The sequence below is a fragment of the Streptopelia decaocto genome (genome assembly GCF_964273445.1).
Source record: "Streptopelia decaocto genome assembly, chromosome: 5".
In the NCBI taxonomy this organism is placed as follows: Eukaryota; Metazoa; Chordata; class Aves; order Columbiformes; family Columbidae; genus Streptopelia; species Streptopelia decaocto.
Genome location: NC_138659.1, coordinates 47,466,759 through 47,494,471, shown reverse-complemented (window position 1 = coordinate 47,494,471; position 27,713 = coordinate 47,466,759). Strand labels below are relative to the sequence as shown.

The 27,713-nt window shown below is 36.5% G+C and overlaps 1 protein-coding gene across 2 annotated transcripts in view; it reads right to left on the bottom strand.

Annotated features, from left to right (window-relative positions):
- DLG5 (discs large MAGUK scaffold protein 5) overlaps positions 1–27,713 on the bottom strand; it is a 108,524-nt gene that overhangs the window by 16,041 nt on the left and 64,770 nt on the right. Inside the window, exons 7-21 of one of the 2 annotated variants that reach the window (XM_082052977.1) lie at positions 25,711–26,023; positions 22,064–22,294; positions 19,848–20,032; positions 19,043–19,168; positions 18,186–18,318; positions 15,150–15,277; positions 14,293–14,468; positions 13,650–13,753; positions 12,834–12,926; positions 10,890–11,909; positions 7,868–8,006; positions 5,384–5,531; positions 4,753–4,874; positions 3,612–3,701; positions 2,216–2,384 (exon numbers count right to left, since the gene is read on the bottom strand). In XM_082052977.1, coding sequence (XP_081909103.1) covers positions 2,216–2,384; positions 3,612–3,701; positions 4,753–4,874; positions 5,384–5,531; positions 7,868–8,006; positions 10,890–11,909; positions 12,834–12,926; positions 13,650–13,753; positions 14,293–14,468; positions 15,150–15,277; positions 18,186–18,318; positions 19,043–19,168; positions 19,848–20,032; positions 22,064–22,294; positions 25,711–26,023 — 3,177 coding nt within the window. The remainder of the gene's footprint in view (positions 1–2,215; positions 2,385–3,611; positions 3,702–4,752; positions 4,875–5,383; positions 5,532–7,867; positions 8,007–10,889; positions 11,910–12,833; positions 12,927–13,649; positions 13,754–14,292; positions 14,469–15,149; positions 15,278–18,185; positions 18,319–19,042; positions 19,169–19,847; positions 20,033–22,063; positions 22,295–25,710; positions 26,024–27,713) is intronic. The other variant, XM_082052978.1, reaches the window with a different exon arrangement.

Below are 27,713 nucleotides of genomic sequence, written 5' to 3'. Positions count from 1 at the left end.
AACTGTGTTAACTCCCAGAAAAATGCAATTTATTATTTCTTTTAACTCATTATGAACATGTAAATCATTATGTTATATGAAGCTGCTTAATACCACAATAATGATCATGGCATACTACCTCATTAAAAACTAAAATTACATCTTTCTAATTTTTATTTATTGTACCTTTCTGCTTTTCCATCTACCACATGCATTTTTAAAATTTGGTGTGCTTGTTCTGGATGGGAATAAGAAGGACTCAAGCCCATACAAATTGCACAGGATCGTATCTTAGAATTCTAGTAAATATAAAATATGAATGATACCTAGTAATGCATGTATAGTAGAGAATCAATAAGTAAAACACAACGATAACATTTTAAAAGTGTCTTTCTTGATAAGCAGTGTTATTGAAATTAAGTGAAATGCACTCTCCTAGAACATGCACACTCCCTGCCATAATTACTGAACACCGATGAGAAAAAAGTCTTAACTGATGAGATCTTTTAATTTTCGTTTAAATTAAAATCAACAGAACAAACAAACTTTTTTTTTTTAATCTGTATTATTATTTTTATCTGGAGAAAGGCTGAGAAAGTTACATATATGTTGTGGGAAGCAGAAAAAATTAAGACCAAATAACCATTTAAAACATTATCTAGGCATCTTCAAACATTTTCTTAAGAAAGAGACTTAAATTAGCTACTTTCTTAGGTTAAAAATTGTCTGTGTTAGTTAGGTTTTTATTTTGCTTTTTAAAAACAAACTTAGAATTATATTCTTTTTAGAAAGTCAATTCAGACTATGGTTTGCACACATGCATAGCAAGAGCAAAGAGGCTGGAACCTGACTGTACTTCAATCATCTGATCAACATTAACAGCAATTGTTATTTCCCAGAGATCAGAACACATATCTTGTGCTCAGAGATACAAAGTCATAGGGGTGTCAAAAACCTCGCTATTGCAGCTGAACATTATACATTATTAGTCACATGAAAGAGAAAAGAAATTCTGACTTTGAATTTGCAAGTGACAATTAGCAAAACATTTATATGAGGACACAAATTGAGTACACGTAGTACAAAAGTCACACTGAAGAAAGGATGAAAATTCACAGAGACCTTTCTACATTCCCTTTCCAAGTAACACTGTCCGCTGTACACAATACATATTCTAGAGTTACTGCAATAGCTGAATTACTGATTCTTTACACAAAAGTTTCATATGACATTTTATGAATAAGTTCTTATTACTACCAGAAGACTCAGAATACAGAATATCCTTTATACTTTATCATTTACATTTTTATGGTCAGTGCTTTTACATAAATCAAGGAACACAAAGGGGTCTTGAAGTCCTCAAAAATGTAACCTGTTCCAACACATCATAGCTGCTTTACACTGCCAGAATGGCATTCAGCTGCCTTACTGTAAATAAAAGCCCAATTCAGATTTATGTCTTAGTGTTCAAAGCTTTGAATTCATGCAAACTTTTTGATATATCCAGTCCAGCCAGATCATGAGAAAATGAAATCAGGTGTCCAGGGCTGATACCAGAAGCAATATATCTTGAAAATATTCATCATGGATACAGAAAGTCATCAACACACAAATCTCCTGGTTTTAAGAAAACCATCCTATCAGGTTCAATTGTGCAAGCATGTAATTAATGCTATTGCTAGTAGTGGTCCAGCTACAGCCAAAGGTATCAGTCACAGTAGTAAAACTGCAACTGCACATATAGATAGATTCTTGCACAGTTATGACCTCAATTTTTCATATTATCTGGCTAAATTAATCAAGGCACAGTGTTCAAGCATACATTCCACAACACTAAGGCACCTGATACTTAGCTACCAGATGGTACTAGGTCTTCATTTTATTTAGTTTTCTAGAGTACAAAACAAGCACCTGAGATAGTTCAGCTTAAGGGGTGTATTCCAATTTAGACCACCCTTATTTGGTGTGGCCAATAATCTAACATGGAAGAAATAAAACCCTTATGAAATGCCTTAATTTTCTAAACTTGAGAATCTACTCTTCAGTTTTGAAGGAAAAATCCACACGTACTTTGTAAAGAAAACAGAAACATCAAGTAACAGAACCAGAGATGCACTCCCGCACCTACATCTCTGTCATTTAAACTAAATGTTCATATTCCTTCAGGCCAATAAATAAATGTACCAAATTTCCTCAGACACATTGGTATGAAAAGCAAATAACGTGGAGACCTTACCTATCTTTTCTACGTTCTCCTACAGATACTGGGCTAATGGAAATCCTAGGTAATGTAGAAAGGGAGTTCTGAGACTGGCTGCTGGCGAAGGAAGACGTTTCCAAGTTAAGAGGTGACTGCGGAGGAGTTATCAAGCTGGGACTGCTACATTCAGAGTGTGACAAGGAACCTATGGAAAACCAACAGCTGAGTTTTAGTATCCTGCATCTGTCAGAGTCTGGAGATCTACACAGATGTAACAAAAGACACACACATCTGAAATGAGACTGGTTGTTCACTAGCACTCAATCATGTAACGAGCTTAGGGAAACCACTTCAACATTCCTCAACATAACTCATTTCAAACAGTGCAAATTTACTGTCTTTAATGACTATACGTCAAATCTGTCCCCTGTATGTGTGCAAGCAACTACTGCCGTTCTCAACAAGGAGAAGACGTCACAGACAAGCTACACCATATACATGTCTGAAAACACTTAGCAATGCAAAGTTAAAGAGAAATAATAAAAAACAGGAAAGGAGAAGTAAAATAAAACTTAATAGGTAGGCCTATTTTCAAGTAACATTTATGTACAGTCCTTTCCTTTGGGTACAAGATATATTATGAAACATCTGGAAACACCAACAAAACCCCAGCATGAATCATACACAGTGACAGGAAAGCTCTGCAATTCCAAACAAGCTTAACATGACTGTTTGCATCTCTTCCCTGGTTGTACCCTCCCCCTGAGTAACTGACTGAGCAAGTGTCCTGACAGAAACACTCAGTTTGCTTCCTCTGAAAAAGCTACAGAAAATAAATCTCATATTACTAATTAAAAATGACAGCCATTTCTAAGAACTTTATGTGCCCAGTTAGGAAAAGTGCTGCATGAAATCCATTAAGGCTACAGAACATCTGAGCAATGATGTCATCAAACTTTGAATTCTACAGCTCTCCAGCACTCCAACTGGTATTTGGTTTCATGTGTTTATACATCCTACACCAAGCAATTATGAGTGAAGTACTAAAATATTTTCACTGCAATTCAAAATATACTTTACAATCAGCAATACAATAATATGCAAAATAATAAACAATCAAAAAATAATGCAGGTCATCTCACTGTTAAAACTTTTAAGACATCATTCTAGAAGAAAACCACAACTGTAACATATAGAGCAATACTTATTCTTACTTTTTTTTGGTGTGCACGTCCTAGAGTCAACTAACAGCAAAAATAAACGTTCATTAGAAAGTTTCTTTTCCTACCTTCCTGTGGCAAAATGCAAATTTTCTAACCTTAATAAAACTGTCATACTTAGATTTTGGCACAACTTCATTTAACAACTGCAAATGCTTTGCATTAGCAATACTGAAAATAGTATGACTAAAATTGCTTATGAAATAACTCACCTCTGTCTGAGCCCATGATGGACCTTGGATATCTTGGAGTCAAAGGGATCTTAATTCGTTCTGCTCTGTATTGCAAGTTACTTGAAGAACCTATTTTCACAATAAGAAACCATTACAATAACAAAAGTAAAAACTACGATGAACAAAAAAAAAAAAACAAACCACATTTATATTCTACTTCTTCAGTAAGCATTAAAACGGCCTCTGAATTTATGCACAGCCTTGATGATTACCCTCATATATAATGTGTATATAATATTTCTAGTAAGTTGTCTTGAGTACACAGCCAATATAAACAGAGCACAACATAACTATACAGTATATATATACTATTCATTCTTGTATGAAAAAATTGAATATTTTTTTTCAAACAAACAAAATTTAACTTGAAGTCCAAGTGAGAATCTAACAACTGTTTATTAAGAATCCACGGGACTCTCCAAAAGGCACTTAAAATATTCTAATTACATTCTGCCTGGATGAATACATAAATTTTTGACACTGTAAACTGTTATGCCATTTTTGCTGTGGTTACAAAGCTGTCATGCTCTATTCAGATGCAACTGTCAATCATTGATGTAGCACAAGACACATACATACACAAAAATGTTATTATATAAAATTTAAAAAATTCTAAAATGTTAAAATATTGCTGCTACAAAGCATGCATTTGCTTGGTATTACTGGGATAGGCATAAACAATCTCACATGTCAATCAAGTAAACATAGGTGTAACTTATCATCCAACAATATAATTTACATTAGGCCATTAGTCATGCTTGATTTTTTGTTCCGGGGGCCCTCTGCTTTTCTCTTCTCTCCACTTCACTGAATCTTAAAAATACTTTGGCTGGGCCTCCCGTCTTTATAAGGGTACTTTTATACAGTAACAGGCACAGAAAGGAGAATCACTCAAACATACAGCATTTTAAAGAGAGTGTAAAGAACAAATTAAATAGCTATCTCTAGGGAACACCTTTAGTCATAAAACCACAAAAAAAATGAAGGAACACATGACGCCTTTAGGCTTTGTTAGCTATGACAATACGACAAAACGACACACGTTTAAGGAATTTTCCATTTACTCTTTGCCTCCACTATACAGGAATTCCACAGGAAATAAATCAGAAAAGCTATTTACCAAGTCTTGCACTGGATGGTAATGAATTTGAGCCATGAGATGCTCTTGTACGTGAATTTTCAGAGTAGTCATTGGAGTGTTTATGACTCAGGTCCAAACTCAGGCGACCTTGATGCTGGGAACTACATCAAAAGAAAAGGAGAATAGGGCAACAGTTAGAACTGGGCAAAGGACCTCAGCAAATAGCAAACTGGCCAACAAAGAAGTTTGAATATTCCTGAGTTACTCAATAAAATGAATGTTCCTCTCCTTCCCACTTTCAAATTGTCCCATCATTTTATGACTTAAGAGAAGTCAGAGGAAAGATAGCCCAAAGTACTATAAAAAAAGGGGAAGCCTTTATTTGCTTTGGCAAGAACAAGAAAAAAAACATTCGAAATTAGTTCATTAAAAAAATAAATTTCTTTGTCAATATCAGCCAGTGGAGCGGAGGGAAACCTAATCCATCGGCTACTGAAAGACAGGAAAGTAACTGGCACATCACTTCTACACAATAATGGCTTCGAGAACCCCGGGTCAAAATAACAAGCAACAGCATTGTGTTTCACTCTGCACTGTGTAAAACAACTACGAGAAGCAATTTCATCCTAACAAAAACAAAAACCTAAGGAAATAATAAGTTTTAAAACACCTGGGATGCAGATGCTGATGGCATATTTGGCTGGCAACTGATGGGCAATTGCTGGTGTGAACTCTATGGCTCCAGGCAGTATAGATTGGATTTCTCATGACAGCAGTTACTGCAGGACATGGTGCTAAGCTTCTTGGTACAGTACCTGCTTAAGATGATAAAAACACATGCTTACCAACACTATTAGCATATGAACTACAGAATTTTAAAGAATTTAAATATTTATATAATCACATATTATAACATCTGCATGTATGAACATGTATATATAAATATAACTAGCATACAGAAAAATATATTATTAAGCACCATGTTACACCTTCTAAGTGGTACACGCATATTTGCAATCTGGATTATAATGTGGTTAGTCGGTAATTAAGATTACCAAAAAAATCAAGTCATTCACAATATATTGTTTTAATGTCCACGGGTAACTAAAAGATTTCCTCTGTTTTCAAGTATCAAGCTTTTTTATACAGTAATAAAAATTCTGCATTTCTCTCCGAATAGCCTTCTGATAGGAACACAAGTTTTTAATTGGTACTTGAACTGACTGCCACTAAAATTACTCTTGTTCTTCTTCTATTGCCTCAAAGACTCACACTTCTATTGTGTTCTATGACTATAAATAATAGGACTTCAATATTTATGAAACTTATTTCTCAAGCTGTGATTTCAAGTACATTCATGCTTCAGTACTCAACCAAGCGAGAGCAGCCCTGCGGAGAAGGACCTGGGGGTACTGCTGGATGAAAAGCTCAACATGACCCAGCAATGTGCGCTCGCAGCCCAGAAAGCCAACCGTATCCTGGGCTGCATCAAAAGCAGCATGGCCAGCAGGTCAAGGGAGGTGATTCTGCCCCTCTGCTCTGCTCTAGTGAGACCCCACCTGCAGTTCTGCATCCAGCTCTGCAGCCATCAGTACAGGAAAGACATGGACCTGTTGGAGAGGGGCCAGAGGAGGCCACACTTCTCATGTGAGGACAGGCTGAGAGAGTAGGGCTGTTCAGCCTCAAGAAGGCTCCAGTGAGACCTTACTATGGCCTTTCAGTACTTTAAAGGGGGCTTACAAGAAACACAGGGACAAACATTTTAATCCAGGCTGGACGGGGCTCTGAGCAACCTGATCTAGTTGAAGATGTCCCTGCTCATGGCAGGAGGGTTGGACTAGATGAGCTTTGAAGGTCCCTTCCAACTCAAACTATTCTATGATTCAACCAAAGTCTATTTCACCAACTTCCTCTTAAATGAGTTTGTTGCATAGAATACAATAGTAAAAACTTGTTCACATTTCAGGACTTAGCACTGCACAGTCAAATGTAGGTTTGACTTGATTGTGTTACTATGCAAACTATCTTGGTAAGATAAAGCTTTTAAGTTAGAAATAATACCCCTTTTAATACTTTTTCTACTATTATTAAAAGAGGCAGAAAAGAGTAAAAGAAATCAAAGAAAAGCAAAAGCTTTACTGATCTGAGCTACTCTTGAGCACACTTTTACATTCTGATAATTGTTTGGGTTGGAAGCTGTCTGTTGTTCCAGACACACAAGTCATTACCTCCTTCACAGTCTCCAGTAAGAAGAAAATCTTCCATAATTTCTAGAGCACACAGGAGTTTGGGACTTTACAAAGAACTGAGGGTAAACTCATACAAATCAATATTGTCTTGATTTGAAAAATCAAGTTTTGCATGCAGCTGCTGAAGGTAGCTAAAGACTGAACAATCCATCTGGCAACAAGTTTACCAGGTCTAACCAACTAATATATGATATCCTAATTAGGTCCTGAAGCGCTTCTTTTAGTTTGTGCCAATTTAAAACCTGCTAACATGAACCCCAATACCAACAACTGTTTGATCAATTGAGACCACATGCTAACTGTTTTCTGTTTTACCTGATTATATTGATTTCTGTGTGAGCTGCTTGCAAGTCCCCTCTTCAGCACCTTAGTATCTCAAACACACTAGCATTTAATATTTAATTTAGATTAAGATCAAAACCAGTTTGGGCACTCAACCTGAGAAACTCCAAGCATTTCATTTCCAATAGGTAGAACTTAATATGTTGTACTTTCTGAGCATCAGATCTTTTTCCTTGGAAGTATTTGAGAAGTTAAGCATCTAAGTTAAGTATCTCAGAATATCTCCATTTAGTATTTGCTTTCAAAAATGTTTTAATTTTACTTGTGCTAATGTATAGGCTACAACTTGTTAACCACTAATGTATTCAAAAACTCTCAGCACAGAAAATGATTAAACAAGTCCTTCAGCAAGGAGATGCTCAGTTTCCTTAATGGTTCTTTAACAGGTTTCACTTCTTTACAATCCAAAAGCTGAGCAGACCATGTTCATATTACAACAGATTACAGAAATATGTTTCGTGTGATATTTGTTCTGCACTTATCACAACTAATCCCCAATATTTTCCATATGTACAAACTCTTTGGGGAATTTCTAGAAAGTAACTACAAGTTCTGTCACTCACCTGCTGACATGCTGCCAGCATACAAGGCGGCAGGCACAAAACCGTCACTGTGCCTGGCAGACCGTTTTGGTGAATATGGTGCCCATTCCTGTAGCTCTGGAGACAGATGCTCCTCACTAGCTGGAGCATACTTCTGCACCTACAAAAACACAGGAATTTGATTAGAGGAAGTTGGAGATTCAGAAAAAAAAAAACAAAACAAAACAAGTGCTTGCCATCACAGCGCTTGTTACAACTTTATCTTTCAATGTTGCTGTTCACTTCTGCCCCTTCCTTCCTCCATCTTGCTCTGTTACTTCTTTTAATTATTTCATAATCTTTTTAGGCCAATGTTCGCAATTTAACTGGTATACTCTCCTTCATAAAAAAAACACCCAGCATTTAGTTATGTTTCTCCTTTAAAATACTGCTTTCACAGGACATTTCAACTGTCATTTCAGCTGCTCGTGCAAGTGTTTCCTAAAGGTGACCTGGCTAACAAGCCAGAAAGTGTTTCCCTCTCAGTCTGCATTTTCAGGTATGCATGGAGCAACCTTTCTTCAACAGAGTAATTCAGGCTTTGGAACCATCACAACTTCTGTACATAACGTGTTGACACTGCTGAGTTAAGGAACATGAGAATAGCTCAGAAACTGACAAGTTCAGGGCTCAGAACTCAGGGTTTACACATTTAAAATGTACAACACAAACCATGAGACTGAAGTATGGAATAAGTGAAAAATAAATTACTGAAAAGGTACTTACAGTTTTTATGATATTAATTAAATGAAGAGTTACTGAGAGCACAAAGTCTATAAGATACAGAGGTACCTTCTTAGAATGAATGCTTGATCACTACCATGGGTGTATTAGAAATTGTACCACTACTCAGGAATTAAAGTTCTCTTAAATTTATCCACCTATCAAAGTACACAAACTTAACTCTGTTTATATATACCTAGGGAAACTGATAACCACCCAATATGGCTACAAATCCAAGTACGCTGCATGTTCTACATACATATTTTTGATATTATAAACGCTAATTCAGCAATTAATACATGCAGACTGGATACTACCACCAGACAACCTAAGGTAGTTGTAGTGCACAAAAATGATTCCACCAGAGAGAAATTTTCAGAGTGAATGATGTCCACTTTTTGAGGCACAATATCACTTCTCTCTAGTCAACAGCTTCAGAGATATGAAGCTGTGCCTGTCTTCGTAGAGGATAAGGAAGAAATTAAGGGAGGAAAAAATTTTTTTAAGTAATCACAGAACCTAGTCCTAATTTAACCCTAGAAATGTAAATTAACTAATATATCAAGTAATCTTAAAAACCAAAAATTATGACTTTATAGTTCTATTGCACAATTTGTTTCACCTCGAACCAACACCTCTATGATATCTGCACTATCACTTGGGCACTATGTAGAACCAACTAGAATATGCACTTGTCAATCCTTTCTAGTCTTTTAAATAGTGAGTGCCAAAAAAACTCCATCTGTTCCAGCAAACAAATTTCTTACATGTAAGCCCCTACCTACATGTGTCCTGTCACAGCTGCCAACTCTTCATTATCAACACAGGACAACTTATATGCTCGTGATAATGCACTATAACGAAGCATGGGAGTATCAGTGCTCATTACTGATATTCTACATAAAGCAAAAACCCTGCATTCAAATGTGTTGAATAGCTTGATATCATTTTGTTGTTATATATGTGCCAAAAGATATTAGAACATGCCTTCCTTAGCTTTTTGCAGGGCAACTCTTGATGAAAAGCTGTGACCTTTCTCTTAGCCGTACTGCTTTCCAGACCTGGTTTAGAATAAATCTGCTGCTTTCAGGTACTTATGCTTTTCTGTCATTGATAATGCAGAATTTGCTGGAAACTTTCATAAAAAAGGCTTAAAGCTCTCCATAACTATTTTTCCCAAAAAAAATGTTAGGGAATGCAGAAAAAAATACAATGGAAGCAGTCAAAAAAAAAAAAAAAAAAAAAAAAAAAGACAAACAAAACTGCTAGTTGTTCTCTTATACCAGTATTTTTGCAGAATATGGCTCCAAACCTTGCACTGCTTCCAATTCAGCTTTCCTCTCTGTATTGCTTCTAAAACTCAGTGAAAATAATGGGATTATCCAGGTATAAACAGTTACAAGCAAAAAATATGATATTGTGAGTTATTATGGTGTGATTATATACAAGCAAAGATAAGACTTTTTGAAACTTCTGATTTCAGTTGGGAAAAATAATTTGTATCTGCCACCTTAGCAAATCTGAAGCAGTAGACCTAAAACTACATTATTGATGATGCCACTTTATATATAGTCGTCATCTAAATAGGTTCATCTTCTTAGACCACATAAAATTTTTCTTCCACCTACTGTGGTAAGACATGACCCACAGTCTCCACAGTAGCCTTGTTTATTCTAACAAACTACAATCTCATTTTGAACTGTATTCTTAAACCACATTTTCATAAACAGTCCATCTACAGTGTAATGTACCTAATGCCCTATGAATTTCAGATTAGATTTACAAAATTTATACACACAGAAAGACTCAAAAAACCAACACTGTGAATGGTGTACCTTTTTTCCAATAGTTTGTACAGTGAGCTGGGCAACCAATCTAATTTTTTGAAAACTTAGGAGATTCTATTGTTAGCTTTCCTAAACCTGCCTCTCTGCATTTTTATTTATTTTCTTTTTTTGGTCAGGTGGTCAAAAATATACACAAAAGAGCCCTGATTTTCCACCGAGCAGCATTAAAACCCTGAGATGTGGCTGTTAAACAGAACCCTATGATTCTGTTTGGTGGCCACCAGCACCTGTTAAAAACTGCAACTCCAAGAATTGGGTTTGTATTCTTTGATACTACAAACTGCCAACTGAGTCTGGGGTAGCTTCACAGGGAATCTGGTTTTTGAGAACACGTTATGCTTCTCCTGTTATGCTACGAAACTGGGCACCCAAATGCACACTGAACATACACTTTAAGGTTTCTAGTTTTGTGCTTCAATATACCAAGCTTCTACCTGAAGCGCAGGATTAGGAATAGGCATAGAGGTCATTTTATGCCTCAATGCAGGAGCTGATTTTGGCCTTGGCCTTTTAATCTCTGGCTCTTCAACTCTTTGAAAGCCAATGTCATCTTCACAGGATTTCCTTGAAGAGAGGTGAGTGCAGTCAATCCCCTCCTCCCGATAATAATGCCCAGTGTTCCTGCTGCGCCCCTTGAGAGTAGCAGAGTCCTGCTTAAGTGCCAAGGAAACTGGAGCTTGGACAGTGGCTGGGCTGGTGGGTGGAGATCCCGTTGTTACTGTAGACTCTGATGCAGAGCTTGCCTGCTGTTTGTGCTTGAATTTGATAGAGTCACTTCTCTTAGGAGGAGTTGGAGGAGTTGAAGCCACTTCAGATTTTGATGGCTGAGGTGAATGGCCTGTCACCTGATTAGGGGAAAGGTACTCCAGCTTGGGAGGAGTTGGTGGTCTTTTGAAGGTATCAGGATCAAAGATAGATTTCCTTTGTTTTGGCTTTTTGTAGACAGAGAACTTCTCCGTTTCTGTTGCTGAGATGTTAACCATGACTTTTGGCCAGGTACCACCACTGTGCTTAGCTCCATGTCCTTTGTCACACGTGGTCTCAACCACCATACAGTCAGCTCCTGTGGGTTCATAAGGCAGCCTTCTGTTGTCCAAGTCAACAGCTCCATAGCCTCTGTCCCCGTATGCCTCTGGGCTGAAGGAGCTGAGACTGTGTTCTGAATTACTGTGGCAACTGTGCACTGTGTTCCTACGAGAGTCTACTTGTAGTGTGTTATTAGGAAAAGGTTTGTGATCACAAAATGAACCACTGCCCTGATCACTCTGGTCCTTCTTGCCATCCATGATGTCTGGATTGAAAATGTCGGTCTGTGTTGAGCTATTGAGTTTCAGATTTCTTTTATTTTGGGATTGTATCTCTGATGCATGAACCCTACAGTTCGATACTTTTTCTGAATCCTTCAGATTTTCAAATATATTTTGACCGCTCCAAGATGAACTCTGAGGAAAAACCTAAAACAAACAAAAAAAAAACCACACCACAAGTGATCACATTATTAAGGCTGGTTTCTGTTTAGTATGAGGCATATTCTAGCCTCCTTGATTTACCTATACCTGAATATGCACCAACACATGTATAGATACAGTTGGGAAAGGTTTAATAAAATTTTGGAGATCAAAACATGGAACACAGATAAAATGAAGCTAGAAAAAAAATTTAAATGCTTTCAGAACAATTCCAGAAGGGCAACTTCACACTGTGGCAGAAGCCTTTTACTGACAGTGAAAGGACCTACACTCTACTCCTACCTCTGTTAAGTGATGCTAATAAGTCATCTCTCATTGCCCATTTTCCCCTCAAATATTTCATCTTTTTACTTTCTTAAGATCTCAAGCTCTCTGGAGCTGGAATTATCACTCACAAAGGCCATGTGACAGGCCCAGCATAAGAGGATTATAACCTCAATAAGCAAAACAGAACAATATTTTTATTGCAATAAATCTGAAAAGAAAGTCTTGTACTTAATCCTCATGATAGCCAGAGTTCTGTTCTCTGCACAACTCCCTCTGGACTAAAGCAAACCTTTCTGTAGTCAGAAGGTAGTTTATCTTTCATGTACAACACTACTGCAGTCCCAAAGACGAAACCAAGAAAAAAGAAGGAACTGTGCTAGGAGTCATTTCACGCAGCCAGCAAACAAATGGGAAAGAAGTAAGAGCAATAAATAAGTTTCATTTCCTACCAGATGCCACAATAGCCTTACTTGGAAATAACTATTAAGTGTACCACCAGTGAAAACGCACCCAGATGGTCTTATCTGTAGCAGAGACTTTCTCATAACGATATATTCATTTGTGGCATACTCTTCCCTAAAGAACTAAAATAATTCTGTGTAAGTTCAAAAAAATTCTGCGAATTTAGCTTCTCCTACTCACCTTCATCAGTGACAGGGTAAGGGAATCTCTACAGTTTCGTAGCAAAGCTTCACATTCAGTAAGTGACTTATTATCTAGTGCAATGCCATTGATCTGCACACACAAAAAAAACCCAAACACAACAGAGATCCGTAAATCAAAGGTAGCAGGTAGCATCTTAAGGTAGCATCGCTGAGACAAAAAAAACCCACTAGTTCTATATGTGTACATGACTCAAGTCTGGTTGACCTTGTCCTGTCTTTTTCCATTCTCCACTAAAACAAAAGAGCCTGTTAACTAGGATTTTGCTATTCCTACTAGAGATACAGTGTAACAACACTTGTTGCACTACATTAGCCTCTATGGTATTTGTACATCGACAGTAATCGCCTTCCCTTCTTCGGGGGTTCATAAATCAGACAGGTTGTTTAAGGCTGCAAATGCACATAGAAGAAAACCTCCCCCACCAAGAAGAATGACAAGAAACCTTTCATCCAACCAAGGGATGTCTTTTTGGAACTGAGCTTTCCTATTCAGTACAAAAATCACGAGTATCATTATATACAAGCCAAGTGTGAAGAGTCAGTGTCTCTGTCATTAATTCTCATATGAACCAACTGGAACAAATAACCTGCACATTATATTAATCACTCAGCCTACAAACACATTGTTTATAATAAATATTTAGTGAATATACAAAAAGGTCATAATACAGTGAAAGTAAAAAATTAACTCGAAAGTTTGGGATCTTAGAGGAGCCTCAAAGATAATACTTTAAAATAAATTAAAAAAAAAAAAAAAAAAAAAAAAGGAAGATAATGTATTCTTAAGACTTACCGCAATTATTCTGTCTCCCACAGTAAGGGAACCCTCTTTGGCAGCTGGGCTTCCAGGTACAACAGCAGCAACAAACACTCCATTTTCTAGACTGACCCCACTATCTGAAATACACAAAATAAACATACATTTACTCCTGCAATTCAAATACCTTGCCCAGACAGCATGTCTGACCTGCTTGCACAAGAAAGAACTAGCAAACAAATTGAATTTCATTTTCTGAAAACACAAATAAATAAGAACACAATGGCAGAAAATAGGGATTTTTTTAATATCCTAAAATTTAATGTAATCATAAAAACCTGAGGTGCCTGATGGGTTTAAGAATCCTGTTTAGCCTCCCAGTAGCACTCCAGACAGGCAGCTAACTAGAAGTATGAAAAATAAACTAATAAACAAGCAACAGACACACCCCCCACCAAAACCCACCCAAGAACAGAAAAGAAAACCCATACTTTACAGAATAAAGCTATCAATATATGCATTCTTAGTTTGCTAAAAACAAATAATTAAAATCCCTATCAAGGAGGCAGTAACAGCTTAAGTGGGATTTAAGCAGAAGCTCAGAACATGCACCTTTACATCAAGCCATTTTTGGCTGAACAAACACGTACCAGTTACCTACACCCTTTATAGCAATTACCTTTATGTCCGGAAACATTGATGTGAAGAGGTGTTACCACTCGTCCACCTAAGGACTTCCTTCTTCGAACTACCATATTAATAACACCACCTCCGTTTAGAACAGCTTTTATAACTTGCTTTTTATCTTTATTAGTAAGATCCACATCATTTATCTTCAGCAACCAATCGTTCACTCTAGCAGATAAACAGAAATAAACATGTCAATGTTACAAGCATACCTTGCTGGATGCAGCACATGAATAACATCCATGGAAAAGGATGCAGCAGAGCTGATCTCATTATACCAAACCTTAATTATCTGGAGTTCTCTGTTCCTGAAAAAGCATTGAATAGCAGCTAAATGAAAACCAGAACTTATAGTCTGCACTTCATAAGCAAAAGTATATCCTGAAATTGGTAATGACTACCCCTTATTTAAAAGCAACTCTTTGGACAGAGGAGAGTGGTTAAAAAACTCTTATTGACACTAAGAATGGGAGCAGGTTTCAAATTATCCCTTGCTCTACTCACCTTTCCCTCTCCCTCAATACCTCACCCTCAAGTCTTTCCCAAGATTTAAATAAATAGATCAAAGTTGGAGGAGATAATCAACAGAGTAGGTAAGACAGAGAAACAAAAGAACATTTCAAATCCTGGTAAGCTTTAAAGGGATGAGTTAAACTGTTTAATTTCTGTAATGCTTTCAGGCTTTTGTCTTCTCAGTTCAATTTCCCAAACAATATTAATAATACACACATAACCAATGATAAAAAAGAACTTTAAAAAATGGGAAAAACTGCAGGCAATTTACAATATGGTCATATTGAATTTATCATGATGAACAAAAGACAAGTATCTTCCAAAGTCAAACCCTACCTTAATCGACCATCAGCGATACTTCCTTTGTCTACTTTGGTAACGAAGATCCCACAGTCTCCAGGGAGGTATGGCTCATTCACGCCTTCTGCCACATCAAAACCAAGTGCTTTCAAGTCCATATCATCCTAAAATATATTATTAATAAGTGACTCAACTGCACTGGCAACCATTGTGCCACTGGCTGCTAGCAAGAGGCATTACCGCATGTTTGTACTATGCACTTATATTTACAGGGTACCTGTTCTGGGCAAGTTTTTATATTTTATACTTCAATATATAAGCTCCCAATTCTCAATTCCATTAGTTATTAGGCATCCTCTGGCATTATGAAAATTAAGGCTGAAATAACACAGAATGGAACTTCAAAGAGGAGCAGGAAAGTAGAAGGGCACAGAAGAAAGCACGTTCAGACCCGTATTTTCAGGTATGATATTGGATGCATCATGAGAGAACAAGGACGTGTTCCTCAAGAATGGGCATTAATTGGGCCAAAAACAATTGTAAGGGTAAGGAAACAGAACTGTCTCTTAATGATGAACTCAGAAAGACACTCACTTTGATATGGCTAGAGACTAGAAGCAAACGGGAAAGCAAGCTCTAACATTTTAGGGGACCATTTCTAAACACACATTAGTGGCAATATTCTACCAGGCCTGGTCCAAAACTCATCATCCTCAATGTATAAAGAGATAAACAACTTTAACAAATTTGTCATTGAATCAAACAGGGAAATTTTAATTTGGTGTTTGCTAAATGGCAAAGTCACTTTAAAAACTGGACCAACTGACCACAAACTAATTTATTATTGAATTTTTCAGTGTTAAATAATAATACACTTAGAAAAATTAGAGAACTCTACTTAAAATTAACTGGACCAACTATCTCAGCATACTGAAAGGAGATGATACTTGAAATTTAAAATCTAACACACAAAAATTAAATAGAGCTTAAATCAGACACGTAAGGCATGGTTCTAAACACGGTTCGATGACTAATCCCCTTAAAATCAGAGAGCATAAAGTCTTCAGGGAGCGCCAAAGATGCCTGACAAAAGCTGAAGATGAAAAATGCAAAAGTATAAACATTACCAGTAATTAAATTAAGCTAAACGTGCCAAAAAAATATATTAAAAACCTTTTGATTCTTCCAAACATTCTATGTAAGAAAAAAACATAGAGAAGAATAGGGGGCTGCCATGAAATAAAGATCACGGTTATCATTGCACAGCTGAAAAGTTAGTATTATTTCTCTCAGTTTTGAGCTGAGTAGTTACATAGAACACGAGCTTAAGCAGACAGGTGAAGCTGAAGCAAAAATAAAAGGGATTTAAATGCATTCAACTCTATAATCTCCATCCTGGAATTCAAATGCTGGTAGGTCAGCAAGGATTTTCCCAAATATCTAATCAAGGTTGGCACAATACTATTACTACAATTTGATGCCAGCAAGTATAATCCCTATCTTTAGGAAAGGAAAAGCTATATGCAGATGACAATGTCTACAACATTTGATCTCAGTAATGCAAGCATTCAGCACAATCTTTGAAGTGAAGAATAATTAAATAACTGCACAGGAACTGAAAATTCATCAGGCTACAATGTTGTTTATCATGACTGCAGCATATGACAGAGTTGCTGACTAATTTTCCAGACAATGAAGAAGCAAAATTATTACTTTCATTTAAAATGGAGAAGATGGCAATGCACAAAATCTGATGATGAAGGAGCTGGTCAAACAAGACGAAAAAGCACGGTGAAAGGGGAATTGTTTTTCCACAAACAATTTACAGATGGTGGCCCTGATGGATCAGCATTGGCACCCAGTTCATATAGTCTTTTCAATCTATATATTTCAACATATAATATTACTAAATTATATTTTTGGTATCAAAAAAGGAATGTACTAGTAAGTCTGGTAAGATGCACTGTCATAACACAGACAGATTGAAAGAGCAGAAAAAAGATGACCCCCAATACTGCAGTAAAATAGAAGGGACAGCATTAAACCACAAACTTTGTCATTGAGGAATAAGAAAGAAATGCTGGCATATCCAGAAGCTGTTAAAAATGAAACACAATCTGGGAGACCACCTGTGAGTTCTATGCAGTCAAAAAAATTACAATTAGTGAAGCATGTGATGTGCCAGCCAAAAATTTTAAATAGAGCAGCATACAAGACTTGCATACAAAGCAGTGAAATAAAAATTCTAGACTACAATGAAGAAAAAGAAAATCAAATGAAACAAAGTACTATCAGGATAATGAAAGGATGTAAAGGTTATCTGAAAAGCTAAACCTAAGAACTTTATTTAAGATGCCAAAATGGAAAAGAGAATTAACCCTCTCTACAGACAAGTAAGAGAAATTAGCATCTCCTTTTATCACAGATGTTTAAGCTGAAGGGCAATGTTGCCCTATATATGTTCATTATTAATACATATTTCTAATACTTCAACATTTCTAACCATCAAATCTGAGCAAATGTAGTAGAAATAGCTTCACAGAGAAGCTTAACTGTTTTATGCATTAAATGATGTCTCCTGTAACAGCAGAGGACTGGGCTCTTTGATGTCAGTGTTTCTATCACATTTTAAGTTTCTGCTGCCTTAGCACTGCCATTTCTGCAATGAATCTAGCTTTAAGAACACTAAACATTTACTTTAAAACATATTTTTTTACAGTACATGGACCTGGGTACTTTGCAAGATCATATGAAGGAACTACAGGGTGTTTCAAGAAGATGGACATAATTTGAAATCACTATGCCTTGAAATTGGGTCTATCTTTTTGAAATGCCTTGTATTCCTAATTCATATGAAGAAAAACACAAAACTTGTGTGCAACAGCTTTGTTTTGTCAACTACTTTCATCTAGATGTTACTGCACTTGCTGCATACGTGTGTGCGGTTCCTAGCACAACAATAAAGAACTAAAAATATACAGTTATTTTTAATCATCCCCTGTATCAAGATGTTATAATTGACGTCAAAGCTACCCAATATATAAGACAATACAGTTCATGCTTTTGACTCACTCTGTCTTTTTCAAATTCTACCACTTCTGTTTCCCATTCCAGAGAATCTGTGTCTATGGCTGAGTCATGGGAACTATGGGCCATCAGCTGACGGAATCTGGCCTCCTTTTCCAACTGATTCTCCATCTTCTCCCTAGACAAAGAAAATAATTATTTCTAGACACAGACAAGCCTTTTAAATAAACTGATACCTAATGTTATCATCATGTGATACAGTATATTTTGGTTTCTAGATCAAAAATCCAAGATGTACCAAAAGTTCGGCCCATGTTTCCATCTTTCCAGTATTCTTGGGCTGCTATTCAATTGACTTTCCTTTTCTATATATCATCCTAACATAGTCTTACATTTTTTGCATTCTTTTTCCATGACTGAAACACACAACTAGTTTTCTAACATCTGTCAAAATGGATTTAGTTTACCCTGAGATGAGCTGCATCAATATGCTCAGGACAGGTAGGGCATGATAAATACCAACAGCAAAACCTCTTCCACAACCCATTGAGATGATGTATGATGCAGATTTTCCTTGCATTCATAAGTCAGTCAGAACAGAGTTGAGACAAACTAAATTGCTGTTAATCTGACTTCAGTGAAAGAATCTCATATTGCTCAAGTGTATCTCCACAGTACAAAGGTTAGAATATATGTCTCATTAATAAGATTAAAAGGTTAACATAGTACTCATCACAATAATTTCCATGATAACTAAAAACACAGGCTGTGTTTCCACACATGATGACATGAACATGTGCTGCCCACGGCTATAACAACATATGGTTCACTTGTAAACACAGCTAACAAACGGAAGTTTTTATCACAAGCTCCCATGCAGTTTGATCATTTCTCTAACATACTTCAGCTCCTTCAGTTCACGCACAGCATCGTTTTTCTGCTTTCTCATGTCATCCAGATTGCGAAGAGCTTCAGCCAAGTCACTCACAGCCCGGTCTCTCTCCCTCCTTAAGTTGTCACACAAAGTCCTTCAAAACCAAAGAAGTTTCAATTTAGTTACTTAAGTAACCTAAGTTTGTTATCTAAGTAACAAACTAGTTTTACCACACTGTATAGTTAATGTAAAATTTTAAAAAGCAGTTTCAAATGTTCCCTTTCGGGGAAAAAAAAAAAAAAGTATAAGGAAGAAAAAAGTTACATATGCTATTGTGTTATGCAAAAATTAGTCAAGATAACAGAAACTTTATTCATTCCTTTCAAAACTTTACTTATCTTCTTTAAACTAGCAGAAAAAAAAAAGTCTTATTAAGGTATTTTCCCTTGGTTCCTTAAACATGTTTAGTAACAAATATATTGGATACTTTATGCAAAATGTCCCCATAGGTAAAGAATTATTTGCAGGACTACAGCTGTAGAAGGATTAGGTATATCACACCTAAAAGAATACATAATTTGTGGTCCTTACATAGCAGTGCTGCTGGAGTCTATGGTATTTACTAGAGACATTATGGGTATGAAAGTACAGACTAAACAAAAGTACCTTGTAAGGTGCCCTCGGGTTTTAAAAGAAATCACTCTGTGACAGCTAATGCAGAAGTTTTGACAAGTTGAAGAAAGTGCTAGGAAAACCCAGCAAGACCTGGAATTGCACCAACTGCACACAAGATGTTACAAAGATCATTCACACACCATCTAGCATTCATTTACCGTATACTTTCCCTTTCTGCAACAATCTTATCCCGCTCTTGAAAGGCCCAATCTCTCCTGCACTTGGCTACTTCTGCTTCCTGGACAGCTTCCTTTAGTTCTTGTGACATTGCCTCATATTGTTTCCGAAGCATTTCAATTTCTTTGTTTGCTCTTTCTATGTCTAAGGTAGCAGAATCTTGAATCTAGGAATGAACAACACAGATAAGTATTTTAAGCACAATTTTTAGGTAAGGACGCACAAACATGTATTCAGTTCTCATGTTTTCATGAAAAATGTTCACTTATCTTGTTGGCAACTTTGGCATGGGGAAGATTGAAACTGCTGTAATGTGTTTCACTCAGTGGTGCACAAACCTGAGTAGAACCTACACAAATAAAAACCCTTACTTCGAAATAACATCAGTGAATCTTTTGTATTTCAGATATAACATTCCATATTTCTTTCTTGTTCTACTTGACCAGCAGAAAAAAATTCAAGGATATTTAGAAATCAGATACACTATTATAAGCAGTTACAACACAGAGTTCCTGCATTAATGTCTGATATTTACCCTGGAACAACTAGATGCACACTTTCACAACACTGACTTTGCGATGCACACAGGCCCCTTAACTCCAAATCTGAGCAACAAAATTCCAACAAAGTTTTGTTTGAATGTTTCTTGGTTTAGATAAGAACTACTTTCTTCTTAATTCAACTTGTTTCTTTAACATCCTCCATGTTGAACAAGGGAGATGGTGACAATAGTAAGACAGATACACAGAGAGCACTCCAGGCTTGCAGCCCAATAACCACAAGCCAACTAAAGGATAAAGCCCATCACAAACACTGAAGGCCATGGGCTTGCAAAAAAACTGTGTGTGCTCCACTTCAAGAATATAAATAAATCTAATGAATCTGACTAGACTTGTCATTAGATTGAAGATTAAACTTTGGAGGACTGTTTTTAAGACCTGAATGCATGTACATCAGAGAGAGACTACTAAGTCATGATTAATATTTTAAAGGCTCTTTTTTTTCCTCCAAGTTACAATTATATTCAAAAATAAGAGAGCACAAAACCTTAAACCCCAGGTTTACAGTCTCACTTCAAAATTAAAAATAAAAAGTTGCAACAAATAAGACCAAACAAAGGCTACGAAGAGTCATGTCTGGACTTTGATTGTCTCCTTCATTTCCAATGACCACTTTCTTCTCTGACATTTCACTGGCAGGAAAAAGACAATTGAAAAGACCACTCAAAGCAACAAAAAAAGTTTATATTTTAAGCATCAATTCTGATTTGGAATCCGCCAAAGGTGAGCAGCTGAGCAGGGACACTGCTAGGTCACAGTGAAGCTCACCCAAGCTTATGCAGCTTCCTTGAGAAAAGCATAAGTTTCCAAAATCTCACTGGTTTGGTCATAAAGAGCCAAACACAATGAAAGATTTATCTCCAGTACAACTGAAAACATAGCTTAATTGCTTCCCCGCACACTCATTCAGGATTTGCAAATCTCTGTGACTGGCAAGGCTAAAAAGTTTATTTGTACTGGTAAAGGGTTGGTATTCAACGAAAACAGAATACAAGTTTAATGAAAATAATCTAGTTTAATATTAAATAATTTCATATTCCTTAGTTATTTCATGAGCATAAAAGTTGTGATAGTACGCATTTTCATGTTACATTACTTGTAAGCATTTACATGTATGCGGCTTGATGTTTAGTATTGCACACATGACAAGAACGCCAGTAAGTGTGTAGAACTGCAAGAATGTTACCAACCACACAAGGACATAAATCGTCAGAATAGCATATTTACACTAAGAGCATGTGTAGGTTAGAAAATGTACAATCGCACTTCAATAAACTTCCTTTATGAAGTATTATAAGTAGCTAACATCCTAAGCAGGTCACAGGCACGAACAAAACACATTAAAGACGTCATCAAGCCCACCAGCAGGTAATAATCTGCCCAGTCACCTGCTAATTACAATATTTTACTTTCCATTTACGAACAGAAACCTAATACTAAGCATAACTGTATTTTTTTCAAACAAGAAGATCTGTCACTGTGTCTTGAAGAACATACATGCGTTTGTATGTAGTTTAGAGTGACTCTGAGCATCTTCCTCCACTACTCCATGTGCCCAGACCTTTAACTGATCTCTTCAAAATGAATGACCCTTTGAAGCTAAGAAAGAAACAATAATCTATGAAGACTTGCAATACCTGACGGGCTTGGTAATATTCCCTTAGTAGATGGTCTCTCTGGATGATAGCTTCTGTTCTCTCCTTCCTGGCAACATCTCTTTCTTCCTTCACTGTCTCTATATCCTTGCAGGCTTGATCAAGTTCCTTCTGAGCCTCAGCTTTGTCCTTCACTTCATGACAGTATTTTTCCAGCAACTCGTTCCTCTCACAAATTGCTCGATCTCTTTCCACTAGAGCTGAATTTAGCTCCTAAAACAAGATCCATTGTTTGCAGTAGGTTAAGTGCAGAAGGAAACAGTTCATCTTTCCAACTGGATACACTCTGATACCTTAAAAGCCCAAAGAGTTTACCACTAATGGTCTGAAAAATGGGAGCAGAACAGGACTGTGATCACATTACATACAAGTTAAGTACTAGCAAACATTATTAAATCAGTACTGAAGATAACAGAATTTCACATTAGCACAGTCCAATGTCAAAAATAAACAAGAATCTGGGAGCACTCACAGTTTTGAGGACTCTAAATGAAGGAAAGCTACTAACGAGTCAGACTTGGTGTTGTAAGAAAGGCTTTAAGTATGGCAAAGGCTAAGAATATACTGTGAATTTTTTTAAGCAACTACCCTGAGTTTCCAGGACTGCAATCACTCAGACAACCTAGCTACATATCTTATAGCTTCTTCATCAGTTTTAAAGGGATATTAAAGTCACATGCCAGTATGATACCAGTGTGCAAGCTACAGAACGTTCAGAGATAAAACCACAGTTATGCCGTAAAGCAGAATGACATTTTATTAAGTTTGGTATTCAACTGCACCATAATAAAAAAGATGAGGCAAACATAGCTCTAAGATACAATCTGCCTTTTTAAAATAGTTTAAACTAGAGCTCCTATTGAAAGAATGAGGCATTGAAACAGTTGAATTTCATGCCATTACATTTTTAGATAGTCCCACTCTCTAGAAGCATTCAAACAATGGCTACAAGTCCTTCTACATATAAGCATTCCTAGCTGAAAACAACTGATGTTTTGATCTCAAAAAGATCACGTGAGACAGCTGACATTTGAAAAGCAATAGAAAGAAAGGGTCCAAATACTCAAAGATAGAAAGACATCACATCATAAACTTTCATTCTACTTTCCTCTACAATTTGCAAGGAATAAGACTGAGTATTTAAAGCACAGATGATTGCATTTTGCTGTATTCACATAATTGTTTTTGAGATATGGCATTTAATTAAGGCTAGTCAGGCTGTTTCAACAGTTCCATGCCAGTATTAAAACAGCTATTTTTACTGTAGAGTAACAGACAAGTACTAGAATTAATGACTCACTCTGTGAACTTTAAGCATATCAGTGCATCGCAATTACCAGAGCACTTAAGTTTCCTCAACATCAGTAAGAGCTTCCATTGCTCAGTACCTCAAAAAAGAAATCTCTAACCCATCTGCTGGTGCAGGCAAGTTTTAGCACTGGAAGCAATATTTTGCACAGCTTAACTACAGACTTTATAAAATAGGCATTCAAGTGTTCATATAAAACTTACACAATAATATTAAGTCTTTTCCAGCAGGCAGCAGAGATCAAAGTCATCACAGTACCAAGGCAGAGGTAAAGTTTGCAGAAAGCCCTTAGGTAAACAGGAATTTACAGTGATTGGAAAAAAATACACATTGCCAGAGGTTATTCCAGCATGCTCAAGACAAACTATCTGAATAAGAGCAGCCATTGCCTCCAGTGGTCAGTAGTAAAATTTCTCCTCTGTCTTTTTCCTGGGACATTTGCACAAAATTACAACATCACAGCACAGGGCAATGTGCCATTTGGCGCTGATTAGAACAGCTTCTGTTTGGAAAGATCAACGTGGTTTGGTTTGAAGAACTATTCTGAATTTGTGAAGAATTCATATGTTTGAAGGAAGTTCGTGCACCTGAATTTAGTAAGATAACTTCATACAGGATAAAATACAATAGGTTCATTAAACATTGGGGAAAGTTGACTACCACTGAGATGAAACACAACATTCTAAGTATTTCCTGGAGCAAAAATTATGTCAAACAAAACCATCACTGGGCATGTAGAAGGAGAAATACATAATATCTAATCCCTAGCTTTGAGTGACCAAGCTCACTAGAACTTAATCCAAAACTGTCCATAGTGGAAAACCCTGACATTTCTTCTATTGTTTATAAACGCCAGAAAATTATGACATTCTGGATGTAAATTAACCCATTATGTTTGGGCATGTGGAACCACAAGAAGTACTATGTGACACAGCAACATACCTGCTCACAAGCAGAAGAGTCATAGCCACAGGAAAACAGGAAAAAAGGAAAACCCACAGTACTGCTATTTTACATCTTTTAATACATTACAGAAGTGGTTATTTCTGCTTTCTGATAGGCCAGTGCCAGGGGCAAAGACAAGCACGTGCCTGTGCCCTGCCAGCACCTCGCTCAGCAGTCCAAGGTGCTTACCTGTTCTTATTCAAACACCTCTTCAAACTCATTTAGGTAGGAGGGAACACTGCTGTATTTAAAATTTTAATTTCCTGCCTCTTAAAGCACTTTGGCAAATTACTCATAGTGCCACAATGACAGATATAACAAATTGGAGCAGAATGACTAATTGTGGCTGTTTTCATCAATATTCCTTAGTAGTTACCCTGATTCCACTGAAATCAGCAACAGACGTTTCTGTTGGCTTCATGGCTTTGATGAATGTAGAACAGGTACAAAACGTATTAAAACCTCACTCACTGTTGCTAAATTGTTTAGGTGGCAACTATGCAAGGTTGAGAACTATTAATTCTGAAAACCAGAACTTAGTTATTTTTAAAGCTCTGATGCCGTATGTCACAATTCACATTATGTCCACCAACAATCGTGTGATGTAAAATAAGCTCCACGCATTAATTTTTCATGAAGACCATTTTGCTCAGATGTAATGCTGTGAAAAAAGTAAAATGAGATTTATAGGCAATGAGGTATATTTACTTGTATCTATTTCATGCTGAATTTAGTATCTGTAAACCAATGGGCCAGGTCAATGTCTATCAGCTGAAATGAAACTGAGAATTAAATTGCATTTTGGAAATCTTAACGGCATCATTATAACATGGTTGAAATATAAGCATTTCAAGAACATATTGCTGAGAAATACAAAGTTCTGGTTTCACATTATCTAAGGTATGCCTGAGTTCTAGTGAAAAATCTTTAAAATATTCTCTTTAACTTAAAGGCAGAAAGAGGGAAAGGAAGTAAGACCATGCATGTCAACACAGGCTTTGCATAAATATTTGAGACTACTTTATTATGTACCATCTTCAGTTATAGTGGATAGTACCCAGTGGTTCCTGTACAAGTAAGAAGTTAAAAATAATGAATATTTAGAGCTATATTGTTTCAGAGAGCATTACTTGAAAAGGCAGAGAAGACCAATAGAGTAAAGGAGAACAGAATTAAGTCAAGTGAACAGCAAATTTCAACTGACAGGTACTCTGTTCAACCATAAAAATCTTAATAAATTGATAGTAAAAAGGACAGCTATAGGAAAACATCAGCACAGAATTTTCTCTTTGCAGTGCATTCCTATTTTTCATTAATCAGTCATACATTTCAGATTGTAGCAACAATATTCCCCATCAAAACAGTATGTTAGTACCTGTCTTAAAGCTTCCATCTCTTCACTAGCCACTCGCTTCTCAGAAGAAGTGTTCTTCAGTTTGGACTCCGCAAGCTCCAGCTCTGTTTGAAGCTTATCTACTTCTTTAATTACTTGATCTCTCTCACTCATTATGAGGCGGTATTCATTGAAAACTGAATCCCTTTCTTCCTTGTATTTTTCTGCATCCTTTGCTGCTTTCAGCTGCATTGTTTTGAACCTTGTCACCTCCGACTGCAATCGCTCCATCTCTCTCTGCAACTCTTTATTTTGGGCTGTGGCACTGCTTAGTTCCTGCTGTACTGATTCAAATCTAAAAACAAGCAGAAACACCAATGAGGTACTTGTTCCTTATTTTCCTCTTTTTTCATACATTACGGATTTGACAGCATAATCAAACATATCCATTGGTAACACACAACTGCAGAGGACTTCCTTAGACAATGTACTCTGAGTGCTGTAAAATAAAAGTTGGACTAATTATTGCTTTAGGAACATTAGGGAACCTTTAGGAATGTTAGGAAACCTTTTTAAGGAACCAAAACATAAAAATTGTCAGAAATAATTCATAATTAATTATTAAAAGCAAATTTCTAACAATTTATTCTAAGAGGAATGCAAACGTTATTTAATAGCACAAGTTTAACTTTATTTACTGCATTTAGCTCTGCTCATCTTCAAAGTTAATTCCTTCTCTCAGCACACACTCTCAGGCATGTGGGAAGAAGGGAAGCAAATGCAGAAATCAGAAAAAAAACAGAACTTGCACATGCCCAAATATGCCACAAGGTTGGGGGGGGGGGGGGGTGTGGGAATCAAAAGCAGATTTTTATGGTAAAAATGCAGACAATGGAACTAAACCCAGGTAATTCAAACATTGTTTTCACCAGTAGGTCATCCAATAAAATTGAAATGCAAAATATCTCGAACTATCTAAAGTATTTTTTTTAATTTAACACAGACAAAAACATGAGTACTTTATCACTACAAAATACTGAAGTGTGGCACAATTAAAAAAATAAAAAAGACATTAAACGTTTTATTTGCTTTTCAAGTAGTAACTTTGTGTTTATATTGACAAAGCATTCTTTAAAGCAAGAATGTCATCTTACAGACAAGTTCACGATTAGGTTTGAAAAGAGACTTCCCCGAGAGCAGTGTTTTACCACAACTGGACGCTAGGATTTCCTTGCATGCTTTTTCCAAAACTCACAGGTAAGTGCCATTGATAGAAACACTGTACCTAAGTTGACAGACTTTTAGGGTTATCCAAATTTCAGGTGCCTACAAACCTCTGGCAGACTTTCTTCCCTCTCTCCTCCCGCCCCATACACCTCCCACTGTTAAAAAGTGCAATTTCTTGTCTCATACAGCATGTTGCCTGACTTTTCCCGAGAGACCACTATAAACCTGATTTTGAATATTTGCTTGAAATTGAAAGCATTGAAAGCATTTCCATAGCTTTACTGAGGCGTTTGCCAGTCATTTCAAAACCATCCCCCTGATCCTTTCGGGAAATTCTTCAGTTTAAGAGATCATTGGGCTGGCAGTACAGAACACCTAACTTATTACAATCTGGATTTCTTTTTTTATTTTCAGAACTGTGAGCGTGAAGCTAAGAAGAACATACTATAGAAGTACAAGGATGTATCAGAAATCTAAGAGACTATGCCACACAACCCCATTGCCATCTAAGAACCCACAGTACATTTGCAAACTATTTGTGGGTCAAATCAAGGAAAACACTGGAAAGATTCAGGAGAGTAGGGAGGAGAAAAGATTTAAAGCAATGTTTGCCAAGCAAAAAAACCATTCATCATTAATAAAGAAAGAAAAAAAAAAAACAAAAACCAACCAAACAAACAAAAACCACAACAACAAAACACACAAACAAACCAAAGCAACAAAGCAAGCAAGGTAAGCATGGGGAAAGTGATCAGAGGGAGAAAGGAAAGCCCCTGCCATAGAGGAACATTCATATTAAACAGTGATTATTTGAGGAA